Source organism: Saimiri boliviensis, chromosome 9 (genome assembly GCF_048565385.1).
Source record: "Saimiri boliviensis isolate mSaiBol1 chromosome 9, mSaiBol1.pri, whole genome shotgun sequence".
In the NCBI taxonomy this organism is placed as follows: domain Eukaryota; kingdom Metazoa; phylum Chordata; class Mammalia; order Primates; family Cebidae; genus Saimiri; species Saimiri boliviensis.
In genome coordinates, this window is record NC_133457.1 from 61,831,880 (window position 1) to 61,853,572 (window position 21,693).

Below are 21,693 nucleotides of genomic sequence, written 5' to 3' on the forward strand. Positions count from 1 at the left end.
CTATATATTTTGTTAATCTTTCCAAATAACCAGCTCCTGGATTCACTGATTTTTTTGAAGGGATTTTCATGTCTCTATCTCCTTCATTTCTGCTCTGATCTTAGTTATTTCTTGTCTTCTGCTAGCTTTTGAATTTGTTTGGTGTTGCTTATCTAGTTCTTTTAATTGTGATGTTACGGTGTCAATTTTAGATCTTTCCCGCTTTCTCCCATGGGCATTTAGTGCTATAAATTTCTCTCTAAACAAGTCCTTTAGTTGTGTCCAAGAGATTCTAGTACACTGTGTCTTTGTTCTCATTGATTTCAAGGAATTTACTTATTTCTGCCTTAATTTTGTTATTTACCCAGCAGTCATTCAGGAGCAGGTTGTTCAGTTTCCATGTAGTTGTGTGATTTTGAGTGAGTTTCTTAATCCTGAGTTCTAATTTGATTGCACTGTGGTCTGAGAGACTGTTTGTTAGAATTTCGTTCTTTTGCATTTGCTGAGGAGTGATTTACTTTCAAATATGTGGTCAATTTTAGAGTACATGTGATGTGGTGCTGGGAAGAATGTATATTCTGTTGATTTGGGATGGAGAGTTCTGTAGATGTCTATTAGGTCCACGTGTTCCAGAGCTGAGTTCAAGTCCTGAATATCCTTGTTGATTTTCTGTCTCGTTGATCGGTCAAATATTGACAGTGGCATGTTAAAGTCTCCCACTATTATTGTGTGGGAGTCTAAGCCTCTTTGTAGGTCTTTAAGGACTTGCATTATGAATCTGGGTGCTCCTGTGTTGGGTGCATATATATTTGGAATAGTTAGCTCTTCTTGTTGCATTGACCCTTTTACCATTATATAATGCCCTTCTTTGTCTCTTTTGATCTTTGTTGGGTTAAAGTCTGTTTTATCAGGAACTAGGATTGCACCTCCTGCTTTTTTTTTTTTCTTTCCATTTGCTTGGTAAATATTCCTCCATCCCTTTATTTTGAGCCTATGTGTGCCTTTGGACATGAAATGGGTCTTCCGAATATACCACACTGATGGGTCTTGACTCTATCCAATTTGCCAGTCTGTGTCTTTTAATTGGGGCATTTAGCCCATTTACGTTTAAGGTTAATATGGTTATGTGCGAATTTGATCCTATCATTACAATGCTGGCTGGTTGTTTTGCCTGTCAGTTGATGCAGTTTCTTCATAGTATCGATCGTCCTTACAATTTGGTGTGTTTTGCAGTAGCTGGTACTGGTTGTGTCTTTCCATATTTAGTGCTTCCTTCAGGAGCTCTTTTAAGGCAGGCCTGATGGTGACAAAATATCTCCACATTTGCTTGTCGGTAAATGATTTTATTTCTCCTTCACTTATGAAGCTTAGTTCACTGGATGTGAAATTCTTGGTTGAAAATTATTTAATAATGTTGAATATTGGCCCCCACTCTCTTCTGGCTTGTAGGGTTTCTGCAGAGAGATCCACTGTTAGTCTGATGGGCTTCCCTTTGTGGGTAACCTATCCTTTCTCCTTGGCTGCCCTTAACATTTTTCCTTCATTTCAACCTTGGTGAATCTGAGGATTATGGGTTTTAGAGTTGCTTTTCTCGAGTAGTATCTTTACGGTGTTCTCTGTGTTTTCTGAATTTTAATGCTGGCTTGTCTTGCTACTTTGGAGAACTTCTCCTGGATAATATCCTGAAGAGTGTTTCCAACTTGATTCCATTCACCCCATCACTTTCAGGTACACCAATCAAACCTAGGTTTGGTCTTTTCATATAGCCCCATATTTCTTAAATGGCTTTGTTCATCCCTTTCATTCTTTTTTTTTTTCTAATATTGTCTTCATGCTTTATTTCCTTAAGTTGATCTTCAATCTCTGACATCCTTTCTTCTGCTTGATTGACAAAAACAAGCAATGGGGAAAGGATTCCCTACCTAATACATGCAGTTGGGAAAACTGGCTAGCCATATGCAGAAAGCTTAAACTGGACCCCTTCCTTGAACCTTATACAAAAATTAATGCAAGATGTATTAAAGACTTAAACATAAGACCTGAAATCATAAAAACTGTAGAAGAAAACCTAGGCAGTACCATTCAGGACACAGGCATGGGCAATGACTTCATGACTAAAACACCAAAAGCAATGGCAACAAAAGCCAAAATTGACAAATGGGATCTAATTAAACTAAAGCGCTTCTGCACAGCAAAAGAAACTATCATCAGAGTGAATGGGCAACCTACAGAATGGGAGAAAACTTTTGCAATCTATCCATCTGACAAAGGGCTAATATCCAGAATCTACAAGGAACTTTAACAAACTTACAAGGAAAAAAAAAAAACAAATAATCCCATCAAAAAATGGGTGAAGGATATGAACAGACACTTCCCAAAAGAAGACATTTATGTGGCCAACAAACGTGAAAAAAAGCTCATCATCACTGGTCATTAGAGAAATGCAAATCAAAACCATAATGAGATACCACATCATGCCATTTAGAATGGCAATAATTTAAAAATCAAGAAATAAGAGATGCTGAAGAGGATGTGGAGAAATAGAAATACTTTTACACTGTTGATGGGCATGAAATTAGTTCAACTATTGTGGAAGACAGTGTGGCAATTCCTCAAGATCTAGACCCAGAAATACCATTTGACCCAGCAATCCCATTACTGAGTATATATCCAAAGGATTATAAATCATTCTACTATAAAGACACATGCATATGTATGTTGATTGCAGCACAATCCACAATAGCAAAGACTTGGAACCAGCCTAAATGCCCAACAATGACAGACTGGATAAAGAAAACGTGACACATATACACCATGGAATACTATGCAGCCATAAAAAAGGATGAGTTTGTGTCCTTTGCAGGGACATGGATGAAGCTAGAAAGCATTATTCTCAGCAAACTAACACAAGAACAGAAAATCAAACGCAGCGTGTTCTCACTCATAAGTGGGAGTTGAACAATGAGAACACATGGACACAGGAAAGGGAACATTACAAATCAGGGCCTGTCAGAGGGTGAGGGGCTAGGGGAGGGATAGTGTTAGGAGAAACACCTAATGTAGATGACAGGTTGATGAGTGCAGCAAATCACCATGGCACATGTATACCTATGTAACAATCCTGCACATTCTGCACATGTACCCCAGAACTTAAATTATTATATATAAAATACTTTATTTTATACATATATATATCTATAATCTCCAATTAACATTGAGGGAAAAATCAAACTAAAACTATCGGAGTCAACTAGGAACTATCCACTTAGTGGTAACTGAAATACTAGAGAGAATAGATGAGTCTTCTGACCTTCTCAAAATCTAAACCATTCTCTTACCATAGCTTGAGGTTCTTCATGTTTCAGCGATTGCTAAGCTAGAGTTTTCTCTATTGCTGAGTAAAATTGTCATGATGAACTCTCTGGCTGAAGTTGTAAACATTACCTGAACAGTTCTGGCATCATCAGTGGAAGAGGAGGAGGCAGCCTTTTTCAAGAGAAGCCCTGTTCTGTTAGAGATATGACAAGCCCTGTGAGCCAGAGCAGAGCCTGCCTAGGCTTCATTGCTGGGATGAAGCCATGCCTTCACCAGATGACCCACAATTAACTATCTGCTGATGGAGACAAGGATGACATGTATTTACTTTGCAATTACACCATATTGTGTCCTTTTTGAGATTGTCAGTTGGGTATGTAGCATTTAAGATTTAACAGCTTTCTATTATAGAAGTCCTACAGCTTTGTATTAGATTATTCTGAAATCATACTTTTTTCAAAAAAAAAAAAAAAGCAATTTCAGAAAAATACAGAATGTTACTGGGATACTGAGGAATGATGTCTAGCCGCCTGGTGGTGGTCGTCACTGTGCGTGCTTGTTTTAGTTGGTTGCAGGCCATTAGAAGTCAAGCTGTCTGGTCACGAATGAAATGTTTACAGTCTGCCTGAAGGCAGTCAAGACTATCCATTCCCAGGAGTGAAATGTCTGCATTACATGGACTTCAAGATTGGAGTGATAAATCACACTTACTTTTTTTTTCTTTTTTTTTTTTTTTGGCCAAGAGATTGTAGTTTCCCATTTTAAAACCCAGGCACCTGATTTAGAATGTGTAAGGCAATGCTTTGGGGATTCAGGGTAACTCCTTGAATGAACGGAGCTTTGCGAATTGTCTTTTTCTCCTCAGATCATAAGGTAGAAAAAAATTCTTTTTAACACAATAGCATTCTTATCCACCTGCATTCTGATCCAGGGGAGCACGCTGGGTATTATACTCAGGATAGAGAACAAGGGATGTGGGTACAGGAAATGTGGGGAGTGTGAGCCTGAGGACAAAGACACCAGCTGGCACAGTCAGCAGTTGTCAATCAGAGCAAATGAATCACCACGTCAGCAAGTATTCATTACATATCTGCTCAATAATAAGGAAAGCTTCTGCCAAAGGCCAGTGCTCCAGACCTCTCCCCAGACCTCCAGATTCACTTACCCACCTGCCTACCCCAGCAACATACAGAGCATGGCAGCTCTGCCCTCCCTTCCACAAACCTGCTCCTTAGGATGAAAGATGTCACCCACTGTCCAGGCCTCAAGCCAGCCAGGGAGAGGTCCCACTCTACTTTTCCCCAAAATGTATTTGATGCTCAATTCCTACTCCTTCTCTTTGCCTAAAATCAACTGTATCTACCCCCACCTTCATCTCTCACCTGGATTGTTGTAGAAGTGCTTTCCTGGTCTCTGTGTTTTGTCTTCCTCTCCCTTCCTGTCTGCTATGGGCGAGAGTGCACTAAGGTAACAGAACAGTGTTCCAGGCTTTGTCTAATCTTTGGAGTCACACAATCCCTTCTCTATTTTCCAACAATAGGGCTTACTAGCTAATTTTCTGAACCTGTTTTCTCATCTGGAAAACAGGAATAATAAGCCCTGCTCTGACTCCCCTTACTGAGATCTAGGATCAAGGTGATTAAATAAGATAGTAATATCTGGTACACAGTAGGACCTTAATAATATTAATTCCAGTCAGTTCTTTCTTGTATTTCAAAAGTAGATGGTTCCTTTCTAGAATTAAGGAGGGAAGGAGCGGGGAGGGGAGAAGAGAGAGAGAGAGAGACTATATCAGCATTCACTGAATGTTTAAGAATAACAATTGTGAGCATCAGTCGACCTCAGTCTAAGCCCCAGCCAAGCCACTGTCTAGCTGTGTAACACCCCCCACAATGAATCCTGCAAACGTTACCCTAACCATCTGAGCCTCTGTCTAGCTGTGTGACACCCCCCCACAATGAATCCTGCAAACGTTACCCTAACCATCTGAGCCTCTGTCTAGCTGTGTGACACCCCCCCACAATGAATCCTGCAAACGTTACCCTAACCATCTGAGCCTCTGTCTAGCTGTGTGACACCCCCCTACAATGAATCCTGCAAACGTTACCCTAACCATCTGAGCCTCTGCTTCCTGACTTGTAAAAGGAAATAATCATTTTGCCTGCCTTAAGACTGCTCGAAAAACACATATTTGCTCAAAACTGTCCTCCCAATGCCCTGGGGTAAAATCTAGAATATCTGTGGGGACTCCAGGACCCACAGTCTCATCCATGGTGACCTCTCTGATGCACCTACACAGGGCTTCTTTTTGTCACAAAAGGACCACACCACCTACTTGCCAAAGGATTTTTCTTCCTGCAGTCTGCTTCTCCCTCCATCCTGCTATCCACCCACCACCACCATCATCAAACACACACATTCACACACACACAGGCACACTCTTCCAGTTGACTATTATTCATCCACAAGATCTCAGGTCAAATTCGTTTCTACGTTGCAGCCTTTCCTGTTACCCCACTTTGGATTACATTCTTGTTACATCTTTCATGATGCTATAGTTCTCTCAAACATTTACCTCTACTTGTATTTATTTATTTCAGGAATTATTTGGTTGATCTCTGTCTCTCCATAAACTCCATGAGAACAAGTCTGTAATTACAAACCCTCATATCCCTAGACATGAGTTCATTCTTGAAACATAGTAGATAGTAATTATTTGATGAATGAATGAGTATTTTGGAGATTAAATGAACTAATGCTATGCCTGACACATAAACTTAGTGGGCAAATCAAGACTACATTAATATATATATAACTATGTTAATATATAAGACTATGTTAATATATATAGTTAATCTAATGGAAACTATAAATGAGGAAGCAAACCAAACTGAAAGGTGTTAGTTAGTCAGAGGCCTGTTTCCAGGAAGAGATGGGCCTTGATACCAGGGTAAATGTTATTTGTCAAAAAGAAATTGTAAAGAAGGAGACAAAAAGTAACCTGTGGTTCCATTCACAAATAACAAAGCATTTAAGACAATTTGGAAGAGGCCCTTCTAAGACTTTACTGAAGCACTCACAGCTGAGAGGAGGTGGGGGACTTCAGAGAGTATAAACCAAAAACTGTCTGAGACAGGTCTCAATCATTTTAGAGGTTTATTTTGCTAAGGTTAAGAATGTGCCTAGGAAAAAGAAACACAAGCTACAGTAAGATCAGTGGTCTGTGCTTTTTTTCCAAAGAGCGTTTTGAGGACTTCAATATTCGAAGGGGAAAGGGCATCAGTAAGGTAAGGAGGATAGAAAAAAAGCAAGGAGAGTGTGTAGAGAGATGCATAGTCACATTCTTGTGAGGCTTTGATTAATGCTCCCTGAATCTACATGTTACAAGTGAAAGGGGGATGGAGGAACAGTCAATCATACATTTGTCTAGTGCTCAGTAAATCTGCATTTCATATAAGATATGAATAAACATATAGTAGAGGAAGCAGTCAGATAGCATTTGTCTTGGGTGGGTGGAGGGATGATTTCTAGCCTTGTCTTTGTCCTGTACCTGTGAAAAAAAGCTGTTATTTCATATCGTCAGGATGAGATTCAACAGAACTCTGTTTTAAACAGAGTAAACAGTTTGGGGCCCACAAGGAATGTCCTTGTGAGCAATTTGTGAGGGAGCCACCTGGGGAGCTATGTGGCCTTCCGTCTTTGCAACTCTCTGTTTAGGAAAAAAAGGGAAGGTAGTTGTTGCATGACTCAGATCCCAAAGTTAACATTTTTTCCCTTTGATAGAGTGAGTTTAGAGTCCTGAGATTTTATTTTCCTTTCACAAGAGAAAGAGCTATTTGCTGCTCTCTTGTTCTTAGGTGAGTGAATACTCTTCTTAGACGAGCTGTGCTCCAATCATTAGTCTCCATTCCCATGTAAAGGCAGAGGCATCACACAGTCTACGTTGCCACAGTTTCAGTGCAAAATAAACTTCCTTTCTTTATTTAATTTATTACACTGCTTTGAAAAAGTAGAAATACACTTCGTTCATAAATTAATTTGCTATTGCCCACCTGAACCTCTAGAGCTAATGCAGACCATGACAATTCTCTATCTGTCTACCATCGAGGGCAGACAGCAAGAGAGCAAGGTGGCAAGGCAGGAAAAAGTAACTTCCGGCTGTCAAATAGGCCTGGGTCTAGTTTCCAACTATGACACTATCTACATCCATTGGAGCAAACTGTTCAATCTCTTAGAGCCTCAGTTTTTCTCCTTCCTAGGGGGACTGAGTATTAAATGGGACAATATAAATAAAAGGTGGGATTTCATGCCCAGTACAAAGTGAGGTCACAGTAGCCTTTAGATACCTTCTCTTTATAATTACATCTTTTCACAATATATTTTCTCTCCTAGTCTTCTGAACAACCTCATTAACACCACCCTAAGGATACAGTATAAAGAAAACACAGTAGTTCAAGGCTCTCTCTTTAAGCACACACAGTGAGACCTTGTCAAACGGGTCCAGCAAAAAGGGGCTGTGATATCCAATACTTATCTTGGGAGCAGGTTTTGTAGTTGCTGACATGATGAGCTATAGGTCTGAAACTTTATCACTGACACCAAGATATGCTGCCATCATGCATGGAATCTCTAGACCATTGCTGACGATTTGAGGTCTGCTAACATTTGAGATCCGCCCAGGTTCTTCTATCAGGGTATAGCAGGCTGGTATAGTAAATAGCCTCCTGAAATTAAGGGTCTTAGGCAGTTTCCACCAATGACTTTTATTATCAAGTTTTTTGAAGAGCCCTGGTAATTACACTTTATGGACTGCCAGTTTAATTCATGAACAAAGCTCTTAAATGATGATAAAAATACATGGCCACGTGTAGTCGCTTATGCCTGCAATCCCAGCACTTTGAGAGGCCAAGACAGAAGTATTACTTGAGCCCAGGAGTTCAAAACCAGCCTGGGCAACATAGCAAGATGCCATCTCTTTGAAAATAAAAATAAAACATTAGCTAGGCATGGTGATGCATACCTGTAGCCCTAGCTCTTCAGGAAGCTGAGGCAGAAAGATAATTGAGCCCAGGATGTTGAGGCTGTAGTGAGCTATGAACACACCACTGCACTCCAGCCTGAGTGACAGAGCTAGACCGTATATATAGATAAATTAATTAATGAGCATAAAAAGCAAACTAAAGAACCCTATTATAATCAGCACTGTTGACATTATTATCATACACTGCTCCACGAATTAACATCACTCACGTGTCACATCACCCTTCTGGCCAAGTGGATATGTACATGTGTGTGATACACTTACATATGCAAATAACCCCATACACAGACTCACAGTCACACACACACATACATGCACATACACACACTCACACACACACTCGGGTACACATTGACACACATGCAAGCACACACACATTGTTAGCCAAAGCTTGACAACCCACACTTAGTTTTGACAAAATTAAATCCTGCCTTCAACACTTACAGTGTAGCCAGTCCCATTATCCTCACTGCTTTTGGGCTCAGTAGTCTGCAAAACAGGGTCTTGGAGTCATCACTTATTATTCACACCAAGTCACCTTTTTTAAGTCAATAAAAACTTTTCAATCAACAATAACTTTCATGACTTTGCTGAATTGATATTTTATGTAAATAATCATTAGAGAGAAATAACTTCGAGTAAATGTAAACCTCTAAAACATCTTAGGGACACTGAAACAGAGGATTGAGAGTAAATAAAAGATTTAAAGGTTCACATGCATATTTCAGCAATCATACAATACCTGTTCCAAAGAATTCATTTTGACTTCCCATATCTAAGTCATTTTCATTTTTATTAGTTCTCCTCAAACAGATTTATATGATAATGGCCATTTTTCATAAGGGTGGCAAAAAGAAGGGAGAAAAAAAGACTACGAGCCGAGACAGGAAAAGAGGGAACTGTTCTTTCAGTATTATTAAAACCTAAAAGAAATGCAAATTAATTGCTACTTCAATGTATGTCAGAACACCCACATTTGGGGGCATTCAAAGAAAAACCTATCTTCTTTTGTAACTCCAAGTGCAAATTATAGATTCATGAATGGCCACTCCTAGTGGCAGCAAGTCTCAGATTCTCCATGGGCAAGTCTGAATGAAAGCAAGCAACCATTTTTCTCATGAGCTAGTATTTTCAACAATCTCTGGTGATGGGATGGCCTGAATTCATCTCTGTGGGGTATTTTCAAAGCACTACTTTAAATCAAGTTAAAAGTGATTTTAACCCTTGTATGGCTATTTCCAGGATTTACTTCATGTATTCACCCCTCATCACCTGGTAACCAAGCATTTGCTCTTTGCTGGGAGAACCATTCACAGGCTTTGTTCTCAAAGAGCTCAAGGAGTCATGGGCCAGGGGGCCAACAGAAGAGTAGACCAGAAGTTACAACCTAGTGTGCAAGGCTATGGGTAGGAGGTAGTGCAGGCGACTTTACAGCAGCCTCAAAGGGACATGGAGGAAGCTGGGCTTCCAGAAAAAGAAGGGTCATGGGTGGCTGGGAAGCCTGGTTAGTGAGCCTTCTCTCTCCAGTGAAGAATGGATAAGGGAATCATGGGGTTAAACTTCAGAACCAGAGAATTACTTTAAGAGGTGCCAAATCAGGGGCAAAGGCAAGCCCCATTACAAAAAGAGGTGGTGAAAATTCCATGGCAGAGGCGGAAGCATATTTAGATAACTACATTAATTCCAGTCTTGATTCTGGAAAGACTGTCTTAAAACTTGGCAATGCTTCGTGAATGGACACTTGGCTGTTTAGTTAATATTCCAGTGAGACAATGTATGGTTCTTTTTTATCTTTCTGGAGGTGAAGTAGGAGAACCAAGCCCAATAACTCACAGGTAGAAAATAGAAGCTTAGGACTAGAATCCTTGGAGGTGATTCCTAGTCCACTGATCTTTCTCCTCCACTACACTTTCTATCCTGGGTTCACTGTGCTAGGTTTTCTCTCTGATAAAGTTGACAATTCTATTTTAATCAGCAAGGTTAGGCAACATTTTACTTTATCCCTTCTTGGCCACTCACATCACTTCTTTCAAGTGTATTAGGTTTGTTAAGTCTGACTGGTAAGACAAGAGAGTTTGCGATCTATAGAGTATGTTACTGAGAAGTCACCTGTTAAAGGAGAATTTTGTTTAATTAAGATAAAAACATGACTCTCATGCAGTATAAATTGAACACATGTCAGAATTTTTATATGGCTTATTAACTAATGAAATAGCTAGTATGTTCCACCCGATTCAAAGGAGAACTCAGTACATCATGTATACATAGGCAATGAGAAATGTTGACAGGAATTTATAAATAGATGCAAAAGCAGTCAGTATTCACAGGGTAAAGGGTAATAGCTGATTATATTCCACCAGGCAAAATTCACTTGCATTTCTATGGACAAAAATCATTTGCATTAATATCAGTTTTCTGCAACTTGCTTGAGATGTAAAATAGCTCAAAGGCATTGACAACGGGGAGGTCATCTGAAAGGACGTACCAGACAGGACATCCAGATCAATCATGTTTTTTGCCCATTTCAAAGTCTGTCATAATTTTTCCTAGCATCCTTGTGAGTTCTTTTAATAAATCTCAGAGGTTACCCAAGCAAGTAGTATTTCACAGAGGATAAAACTCAAGTCAGAACGGTGAAGCCACTTGTTACAAGCCATAAGAATCTCCTAAAGAATATTATTAAAATAGAGATTCCTGGGCTCCACCTAGACCTAAAGAGTCAAATCCTACTTGGAAACCTGCATGGTTAAATGTCCTCCTAGATTCTGATTATCTGCGCTATCTGAGAACAACTGTGACTTATCCAAAGATATGCAGCGGGCCAGTGGCAGACTCAAAGCCAGAACAGAGATTTCCCAGTTCTGTCAATGCTCCATGCACAGGTGTGCATTGGCTTTCTGACCTGTAACTTGTGTACACTCGAATGTCCTTCACCCTGCAAGGTTTTGAGACAGAGTAAGACTCCCTTGGTGTCTTGTTTCCATTTTCTAAGTACATTACTGCTTGGCAAATGCATCAACTTAATTAAAACTAAATGTAATTCTAATGCACCAATTTGATTTAAAAATAATCTTCACAGTCACCAGGACATCAAAATGCAATTAAGGCTATTTGAGGAGTCTCTGATGCATATTATGTTCTGATGCTGCACTATGTCAAGAAACCCAGATCTTCCCGAATGTCACTAATGTGTTTAGCAGCCTCCCTCTCACTCAAATGCCTCTCTCAATTAGGTTCTGGAGAGCGTGATCCATGACAGTTCAAGAACATTTACCAAATTCCTTCCAAATTGCCCTTTAGGTAAATGCTTTTTCTCTGATCTGATCTATGGACTTGGGAAAGTGCAGGCAGTCTTACAGCTATCAGGCTTAGGACAAAATCTAAATGCAATTCAAGAGTTCCTTATTACATACCCATGTACCACGACTGTGAAAGTTTCTGGACAAAGATAGTGCAAATTGGGAAATAGGTCTGGTGAAAAATTAGGTTATAGATCTAAGATTACTGGAGTCATTTGGCTGACTCCTTCCGCTCCCCTCAGCTTGGTTTTTCAAGGATATCTGTTTTTGCTGAGTGACTGGTTGCTATAAACTTGATTTAAGGTTCTTTTTGTCTAATGAATGAGAAGGGGTAAGAAATATTAAAGAAGCTCAAAGCAACTATATATAGTAAAAAGGGCAGTTCTGATGAGTTTTGACATGGCATAGGTGGTACAAAAGGCAGCTTGATTTAGTGGAGTTAGTCATAGATTCAAACCCTACCTATAAGTGGTGAACTCTCTCTCAGCCTGCTTACTTGCATGAAGATGCAACTAATCATGACAACTTCATTTAGTGAACATTGCCATTAACCTCTAGGCTCAACCCTGTCAACATCTCCATTACAATCAGCCACCTGGACAGTAGAATACTAGGTCCGGCTCCTGGACCTTGATACACCTTTGTGGTCACTAAGTAGAGTGGAGGAGGAAGGGAGAATGGACATAATCTGAAGAGAGAAAGAAGCTTTTCCATAGTTCTGAATCATACCGAATGTCAGTGTCGGAAGCCACTGAAGTCAAAAGCCATTTCATTAACCAACCATACCTCCCAAAACCCTAATGAGACATAAACTTAAAAGGCAATGATTAAAATAAATCTTCTAATTTACAAGTGAAAAATTACAAGTCTCTATGGAAATTCACAATTTTAATCCCTATACTATATCAATCACAGTGATGAAGACTTAATTTTGAGGTCAGGCATGGTGGTTCATGCCTGTAAGCCCAACATTTTAAGAGGCTGAATCAGGAGGATCATTTAAGGCCAAGAATTAGAGACCAGCCTGGGCAACATCATGAAACCCCATAAAACATTTTAAGTTATCTGGAAGTGGTGTCATGTGCCTGTAGTTCCAACAACTTGGGAGATGGAGGAAGGAAGATTGCTTGAGTCTAGGATGTCAAGGCTGCAGTGACCCATGATTACACCATTGCACTCCAGTCTGGACAACGGAGTTAGACTTTTAAAAAAAAAGTTTAAACTTTGCAAAGTAAATATAGCTCACAATAATTTATCATTCGCAATATATAAGTATATAGATACAATTGAGATAGCCAGTCCTCAAAGAGACACATGTATTTGGGATTTTTGTTTGGGATCAATTCTATACTTGTTTGTCATTTCCACACCACCCTAGCATCCCCCAAGTCGGGGGATGACACTTATTTTGAACAGTTTACTGTCTTTATCCTTTGAGATTTCTGACATCTCGAGGGCATTAACTATGTCTTTACAGTAATAGCCACCATCTACTGTGGGCTTATCTAAATATGCATTACAAGTATTATGTCATTCAGTCCTCAAAAAATATTGAAGGGGTAAGTACTATCATCCTAACCTTACAGATAGGAAAATAAAGGCTTAGAGAATTTTTTTCATTTTTGTATCCCCCAATGCACACTTCCAATACCTGAAATTTTATAAACATTTAGAAAATACTTGAATGTCATATAGTTTTCCTAGGATAAATGGGCAGAAATGGAGGAGTGAGACAGGCCCATTTTCTTTTAATTTTAAAACAGTCTGAAAGCAAGTGTCCTAAGGCATTCTGCTTCGAACATTTGCTTCCCAAAGTAGGGTCAGTCTGAGGTCTCAGCTTGTCTCAGACAGTGGAGAAGGTATTTCTCTCAGAAGCAGTGTCCTCATCTGGAGGGCGCTACGTCTCCTCTCCTAGGGATTTGTGTTCTACTTGGGGATTGGAGGGAGAGGCCCTCAGGACAACTCACACTCCTCCCTCCAAGAGCCCACCCTGGAAGACCAAACCATCTTTCTAACATCTTACAGAAGAATTTCATACAGCTGGCCAAAGAATTTCAAGAATTTCATACAGCTCGTATCATTCACACCCTCTGTGTACACCGAGTCCTTGCAGACAGTTTACCTGGTAGTGGAAGAGATGGGTTTCAATGCCCGTATGAAAAATTGAGAAAGGATAGAGACAAAAGGACTGCTGAGAATGAACCCGGAAAGCAACCATTGGTTCTTACACACATGGATGCAGGCACACACACTCACAGTTAAACCCTGTCCTCCTCACTGGCAAGCATAATTCTGTAGCTATCTTTGCTAGCCCACAGCTCTTTCACCATTTCAAGAGTTCCAATAATTCATGATATAACCAACTTGAAAGTCTTCCTCTGGGCCTATGGTAAATTTTATTGAGCAAACAAAAGCAAAGGCCAGCTGTGGTGCTCTAACCTCTCTTCACCAAAAGAAACTGATGCTTCAGTTGTTTATGAATTTCATTATACTTTACATCGTGGCATACAATTATGGATTACAATGTAAGCAAAACCTTTCTTTGAATGTACAATGCTCTGACTGAATTAAGCAAAGGAAACTTTAAGTATTTGAGGATTTAAGTATTTTTTAAGTATTTAAGTATTAAGTATTTTTTAAGTATTTAAGTATCTTGAGCCCATCAAGTTGGTCTCAAGAATTTGGAAATAAAGAGTTAAACCACGAAATCTACACATAATGGATCAGGAATATAAAGTCTCCTGAAAGCAAGAGAATAACTATTGGCCAGAGAAGGAGTTTTCTCAAATGTGCCTGTAGTGTGATAACCTGAATGAAGAATGATTCCATGGAAAGGGTCTGACAGCCACAGAAGCACAGAACAATTGAGGGCAGAGTCACGGATTAGCCATGTCCAGCCTGGGGAGAGGAGGATTTTAAGCATTAGGGCTCCATTCCTGTGGGACCAATGGCAAGGCTCTTTCTAAATTGAGCCAGTTGGTAGAATGTTTTAGTTTGTTTCTTTGATGACATTGCACAACACACCAACACCATGGCAGGAGAAGAGGACTAAACTGAGAAAGGGTTCAGAAGAAAACAGTTGAGAGTGAAGAGCTGCCACTAAAGGCAACACAGAAGGTTGCCCCGGGAGTCAGGGTAACAGCAAGCCGGAGCTACGTAGGCAGATTATGTGTGGCAGGCATCGGGATAGGCTAGGTTTCCAGGAGCTCCCTGTAGATGATTAATTTGAATAATTTTCACAGGTTCCAGGGCACGGGGGATGTCCCTCATTGCCTAGTACCTGGCTCTAGAGTGGAACATTAGGGCTGGTACAGAGGGGCCCAGAGTACAAGAGCCCATATCAGGGAGTTGTCGGGGTGGGGATTTGATCATCTGCTTAAAAAGGGGAACTGACTATCCTCCAGCTAGAGCCTCAAAACTGGTTCAAGACTCATTTTTTTAAAATCGTAATAAGCAGGCTGGGCGTGGTGGCCCATGCCTGTAATCCCAGCACTTTGGGAGTCCGAGGTGGGCGGAACACGAGGTCAGGAGTTCAAGACCAGCCTGGTCAACATGGTGAAACCCGATCTCTACTAAAAATACAAAAATTAGCCAGGCGTGGTGGTGGGCTCCTGTAATCCCAGCTACTCAGGAGACTGAGGCAGGAGAATTGCTTGTAACCAGAAGGTGGAGGTTGCAGTGAACCGAGATCATGCCACTACACTCCATCCTGGGCGAAAGAACCAAACTCCATCTCAAAATGATAATAATAATAGGCTATGTTATGCAGAGTGGTTTTATCTCACATGCCTATTCAGATCCACCACCTACAGCCCAATGTTGAAAAGAATTCTAAATCAGAGCACAGGCTCTAGGGGAAAGAGTGCTGAGATTGTTGTGTGGTGCCTGGAAGGGTATAGGGGTAGTAAAAATTCCCACAAGCCAGAGATTTGCTGACCCAGATGCTAGAGAGTTACTATCTTGGATTCAAGGGCTACCCTAGAACAAGATGCTCTCTATAACGAAAAAGAGTCATTAGCTATCTCTGCAGGGTGCTTGGAGTATTTGACTAATGTCAAGAGGAATCTACTGGTCCTTTTTGGCTACATCTTCTCATTTCCCTCATAATCCTTAAGCCAATTTACAATTCTATACTTACTAATTATACCTACACATGATATATTTATTATTTATATATTTATTAAATGTTTTATTACCTATTTACTTGTTTATTACCCATCTTTCTCAGTGAACTATTAGTCCTAGTGAGAATTTTAATCACCAATAGTAAACCCAGTGCCTAGTAAGATGGCAGTCTTTCAGAGTCCACATTCTATAAATATTTGTTGAATGAGTGGGTAAACAAAAACAAAGGAAATAATAAATGGATAACTAAATCATTCACCAAGCAATTTTCTGGTCCTGGTGGAGTTCTTTTTTGGGAAAAGACAGAACACTCATCACACTTCCAGGAGTATGTCTGGTATTTTTCATAAGATTATAGCCTGTTATCCCAATGAATCCTTTATTCTAATCTATAATTGAATTAACAAGGGGCAAGTGGTAGGGACTGCTCACCTCTAGGCACAGTCAGGAGCGAGTCTCTCAGTAGACTATAAAAACAGAAGTTGGATTCAGGCAGCACCTTCTTTCACCCTTAGGGAAAGGTACTCCCACAGTCTCTCTCTTTTACTCTTAGGAAAATGTACCTCCTCTAGCTTTATTCCCTACTTAAACTTTCTACAAGAGCAGCAGCAAAGTCGCTATATTTGATACTAACTCATGGTTTCTTAGGTTGCTGGTTTAAACAAAATGTGCTGGGGCTTAGAAGATTTTTCTACACTGACTTTCATCCTTGCTGCTTAATTAAATCCCTGACCTGGGAAAGTGATTTTCAGCCACCTCGCTTTCTGTGGCATCAGCATGAAACTGTGACTGTTGAAATACCAAAATGCCAGTTGTACTTAATGCTCCAGGTATAACAAGCCTGTTATATTTGGAATCCCTGATGAAGACAGATATTAACTGAGAATTGAAAATGACAGCAAAGGAGATTGAATCAGAATAGCAAAATGAACACGCAAATCTACTTTTGCTCCAATTCCTAGACGTGTCAGAAAATACCTTTTTCTTTTAACACATCTGTAACAGTACTAGAAAACAAGAATACATGCTAGAAGAGAACCAGAAATATTGGGAATTTCCTCAAAGACTACAGCAAATGCAATTGAGTTGTGAACAATGAAGATGACCAGAGACCAAAGAATACTCAGGACAAAACAGCTATAGAAGGGGGAGCACACTTAAAGAGACATGGAAGGCATAGCACTTCACTGAAGAGCATGAAGAGTCTGCAGTGGACTGATAGCATTAATAGCCCTAATTATTCACCCCTCCCTATATGCATACCCCTGTCATGAGACTTTGCAGTTTGTCTCACAACAGAGGGGGAGCCTGTGACCCATCCCTTGAGTCTGAACTGACCTTGAGACTTGCTTTGCCAATGAAATGAAGCAGAAGTGACAGTGTGTCAGTTCTGGATCTAAGCCATAGAGGCTTTATGTGCTTTGCATGTTTCTATGCTCTGCTCCCGAATCTTGACCATTGCTATGAAACTGACCTTCTAGGGAATGAGAAATGTGGAATAGGACAAAGTTACCCCAGTCACCTCAGCAAAAGCCAGCCAACACCCAGGCCTGTGAGCGAGTCATTGGGGTTTTGTGGCTGTTTATCACACAGCATTGCTGTGACAATACATAACTGATACAGTCTCAACTGTATTCAAAACACCACATTACTATTTATAATGAACAATTGGCAGCAATTATGTTGGACTCCAGAATTAAGCCAACATCTATACTCTAAAGAAAGGGAACCCATGCCTAAGGAGGACTCTTATGTGAGCACAGAAGCCTGGGAAAGAACTGTGTTGAGATAACTATGGACCTTCAGACTTTCTACAGGGCATGGAAAAAAGGAAAAGGCAGCTCTACTTAGGAGAAAAATAAACTGATCTTTTCTCTCACCAGGGGTAAAAAAAAATCCTTGCTGGGCCAGGCACGGTGACTTATGTCTGTAATCCCAGCACTTTGGGAGGCCAAGGCAGGCAGATCATGAGGTCAAGAGTTCAAGACCAGCCTGGTCAACATGGTGAAACCCTGTCTCTACTAAAAATACAAAAAATGAGCTGGGCATGGTGGCACGCGCCTGCAGTCCCTGCTACTTGGGAGGCTGAAGCAAGAGAATCGCTTGAATCTGAGAGGTAGGGGTTGCAGTGAGCTGAGATTGTGCCACTGCACTCCAGCTTGGGCAACAGAGTGAGACTTCATCCCTCCCACCCCCAAAAATAAAAGAAAATCCTCCTTGCTACAGCCATTAGGCTGGGAGAAGCAGGCGGCACCAATGTTTGTCTGCTATACATTCAAGTATCCAAAAAGGAGATGAACCAGTTGACACACCCTGCTCCCTTAAACGAGCCTGTAAATAGCCGTTGCCCTTGAAAGAGAAACTCATGGCCGACCAGAGGTACGGAACAGCAGAGAAGCCGTCCACATCCACCTGCCTCCATGTTCAGTCTTTCAAAAAGGGGACAACCAAGAAACACTAGATTTTAGTAAAAATACTTGACATGAAAAAGAAGTAATAAGATAAAGTATGGGCCAACTAATTTTAGAGGAAATAAATATTCAGTACAAGAAAGAAATACTGTTTTGAAAATATAATAATATCTTATAAGAATAAGTTATAAGAATACTATATATATTTTATTATCTCATATACATTATATAATATCTCTTATAAGAATAATCTCTTATAAACATATTTTGAAAATAGAATAATCTCATATTAATATCTCTTATATTAGAATCATATAATACAATCCATTATAATATTGCAGCCATGATGGAAAGCCACTTTCAGAACTCGTTCAGAAAAGAATAAGGAAACAATAAGAAAGAAAGAAAACTTTCAGAAATAGTAAAGAACCCTTGGAAATTATTTTTTTCTAAAAATGTTTTCTGAAATTATTTTCCAAAACAATTCTTAGTATTATGATAAATAATAGAAGAAACAAGCCCAAATACAAAATAAATAATCAGGAAAATAAAATTGAGGAAAAAATTTAAGAACATGGAGGAAAATAAAACTAGAGGTGTGTAAGAAAGACAGAAAGTGTGAGGATGGATTCAGAAGGTCCGGCATGTGTTGACCAGAAGTTCCAAAAGGAAAGAGAAGAGAATATCATAGACAGGAAAAAAACATGAAAGAAATAGTAGAAAAAACTTTCCCAGTGTGAAAAATAATCATCTTCTGATTGTGATAGCTATGTTGAATAGAAAAACAGAAACGCAATAAAAACAAACGCAATAAAAACAAGCAAAAACACAAATAAAAACAAACATAATAAAAACAAATAGAAAAACAATAGTCAGACAAACCCAAGTAATTACTGATGAATGATGTAAACACACACACACACACACACACACACACACACACACACACACACACACATCTAGTACAAAATTCCAATCATACCAGCATAAAAGGTAGGCAGGGAAAGTGGACCTAAGCAAAAGTATGCTAGGTTTTGAGAAGGTATTGGGAAGGTGTAGATAATGATAAAGATAATGACCAATTCTAGATCTCAATACTAAATTTAACAATACAGGTATTTATTATCTATAAATGTAAGAGTGTGGGAAGGAGTCTAGAAGGACACACAGAGCATGGGAGGTAAATCGTGGGCTGAGATGAAGGGAGACTTGTACATTGAAATGTATCAACTTCTAACATTTGGAGCTTTTCTATCATTTATATATCAAAATACAGGCAACAGTTATTTTTAAAATACAGCATAAAATCATGTTTGCTTTCAATGTGTAATAAAGCTATTTTCTTGAATTGGAAGAACTGGTAAAAGTTATATTTACTTTATTTCTGTTTCTTTTAGGACGACATGTATAAATGAGACATGATTACTCATGTCTTTAAAGTATCTTAGTTTTCTTTTTTTTTTTTTTTTTTACCTAACTCATTCATTCTTTGTTTTAGGCCAGGAGACATAATTACTCTTTTAGAGGATTCCAATGAAGACTGGTGGAAAGTAAGTGTTTTTCATTCTCAAAAAAAAAAAAAAAGAAAGAAAAAATCATTTGATAACTACAATTACAATACATGCTGCAATTGTGGACGCATACCTCCTTTTTCCTTTCAGGGAAAAATTCAAGACAGAATTGGCTTCTTTCCAGCCAACTTTGTTCAGAGAGTACAACAAAATGAGAAGATTTTTAGATGTGTTAGAACCTTCATTGGTTGTAAGGAACAGGGGCAGATAACACTGAAAGAGAATCAGGTGAGTAAATCGTATAAACACATTCCAGATACGGGCCAAATAGGATGTCATTTTAATAAACATCATAACGTGTATAAATCTGAATGAGTGGGGTCACATTCAAAGTATTCACTTTGAGAAAATATACACATACTCCAATGATGTCAATGTTGTAGGAGCTAAACATGCAAACCAAAATTTTAGGGATCTCACTTGGTGGTTCCTGTTCACAAAAGGAAATGTCCAAGTGGCAGGTTGAGGACATCTAGTCCCCCACGATCTTCTCTGAGGACCACTGGTCTCTCTAATGTGGGCATCTTCTCTTATTCAGGCTCGGAGTTAATGTCCACCAATGGTGTGGTTACTTCTTCAATGCTCTCTAGTGAATACTTAGTTATTAGTTGTTGCTGTTAGGAATCTCTTGGGTTTTCTTATCTGGGTCCAAGCCTCTACCTGCTCAATGAAGCTCATAACAGTTTCATATCACTGCAAAAGACATGGACTAAACTTAGATAACCAGATATTATCTCAAGCTCATAAATGAATGTCTCCGTACATCTAATCTACAGGTGCCTGTCACTGTCTTGCTCCAGGAATGTAGAGTTCTTTTTGATACTGTCAATTTTCCTGAGAAGTAAAATGTGAACCCCAACATTTGTATGTCTTTCAGCTCCACTGTCTCATGACTGAAACGCTGATAGAGACAGAGGCAGCATGCTCACAGCTTAACTCTCTGGCCTGCTCTTCCTCTATCTTCCAGCAGAGAGAGGCCTTCCTACCTTCCCTTCTCTGATTGCAGCTCCCCTCAGGTCATATCCTGTGTCCTCACTACAGAGTAAAATAATATACTCTGATATCCAAGATTTTTCTTGATATACTATTGGGGAATTTGGAAAATTAAAAAATTTATTTTCTCTCCCAATAAAGTCTCACAGAGGACCTTAAATTTCAACTTTGGAAGTCAAAATCTTTCCGCTCTTTCTTTCTGCATTCTTGGTATAATAATTTTATTATTTCCCAAGGCAATGAATGCCTGGAGTTGACATTGATAAAGCTTACCCTACAAGGAAGTTCAAAATGTAAAAGGCAATAATAATTTTTATATATCTCTGTTCAGTAGAGTTGCCCAAAGCACATTGTGAATGCCTTTTTTAGGATTGCTTCAAAGATAGTTTCTAAGTCACACCAAAAAAATCAGTCATTACCTTATAATTACAGCTGATTTGTAGCTTTAAAAATTGTTTGCCCAGTTAATCAAACATTGTATATTCCACGTGTAGCCTCAACTGACTTTATCACTTTCAAACTAACAAACATATCCTCAAAAAATAATAATTTACCTTTTTTTGGCTACTCAAAATAATCTTTAAAAGAAAAATGATAATATGGAGGACAACTTTTTAAAAAAATGTAACTCACCCTCCCTTTATATTCAAGTAAATGAAAATCATTGAAAATCAGAGACCAATAATTCTGAGCATTACTTTCCCTATATATTTTAACAAAGGTGGTGATGGAGTCATTGAAACTGGCACTTTTATAAATGCTAAGAGACATTAGTCCACTCATCTGGATACTGATTTGGTGCCATAAATTTAGAGCCATGAAATTGCTCAATTTCATGAATACATTAATTCCATTTTCTATAATGTATCCAAAAAAATAACCTAAAGTAAACAAGGGGAGACTTTATATGAAAAAAAAAAAAAACAGTAGTTATCAGAGTGATACTCATGATGGTGAGA

The 21,693-nt window shown here is 39.2% G+C and overlaps 1 protein-coding gene across 1 annotated transcript in view; it reads left to right on the plus strand.

Moving 5' to 3' along the window:
- STAC (SH3 and cysteine rich domain) overlaps window positions 1-21,693 on the plus strand; it is a 158,481-nt gene that overhangs the window by 119,854 nt on the left and 16,934 nt on the right. The window contains exons 9-10 of the mRNA XM_003930911.3: window positions 19,669-19,720; window positions 19,832-19,969. Coding sequence (XP_003930960.1) covers window positions 19,669-19,720; window positions 19,832-19,969 — 190 coding nt within the window. The remainder of the gene's footprint in view (window positions 1-19,668; window positions 19,721-19,831; window positions 19,970-21,693) is intronic.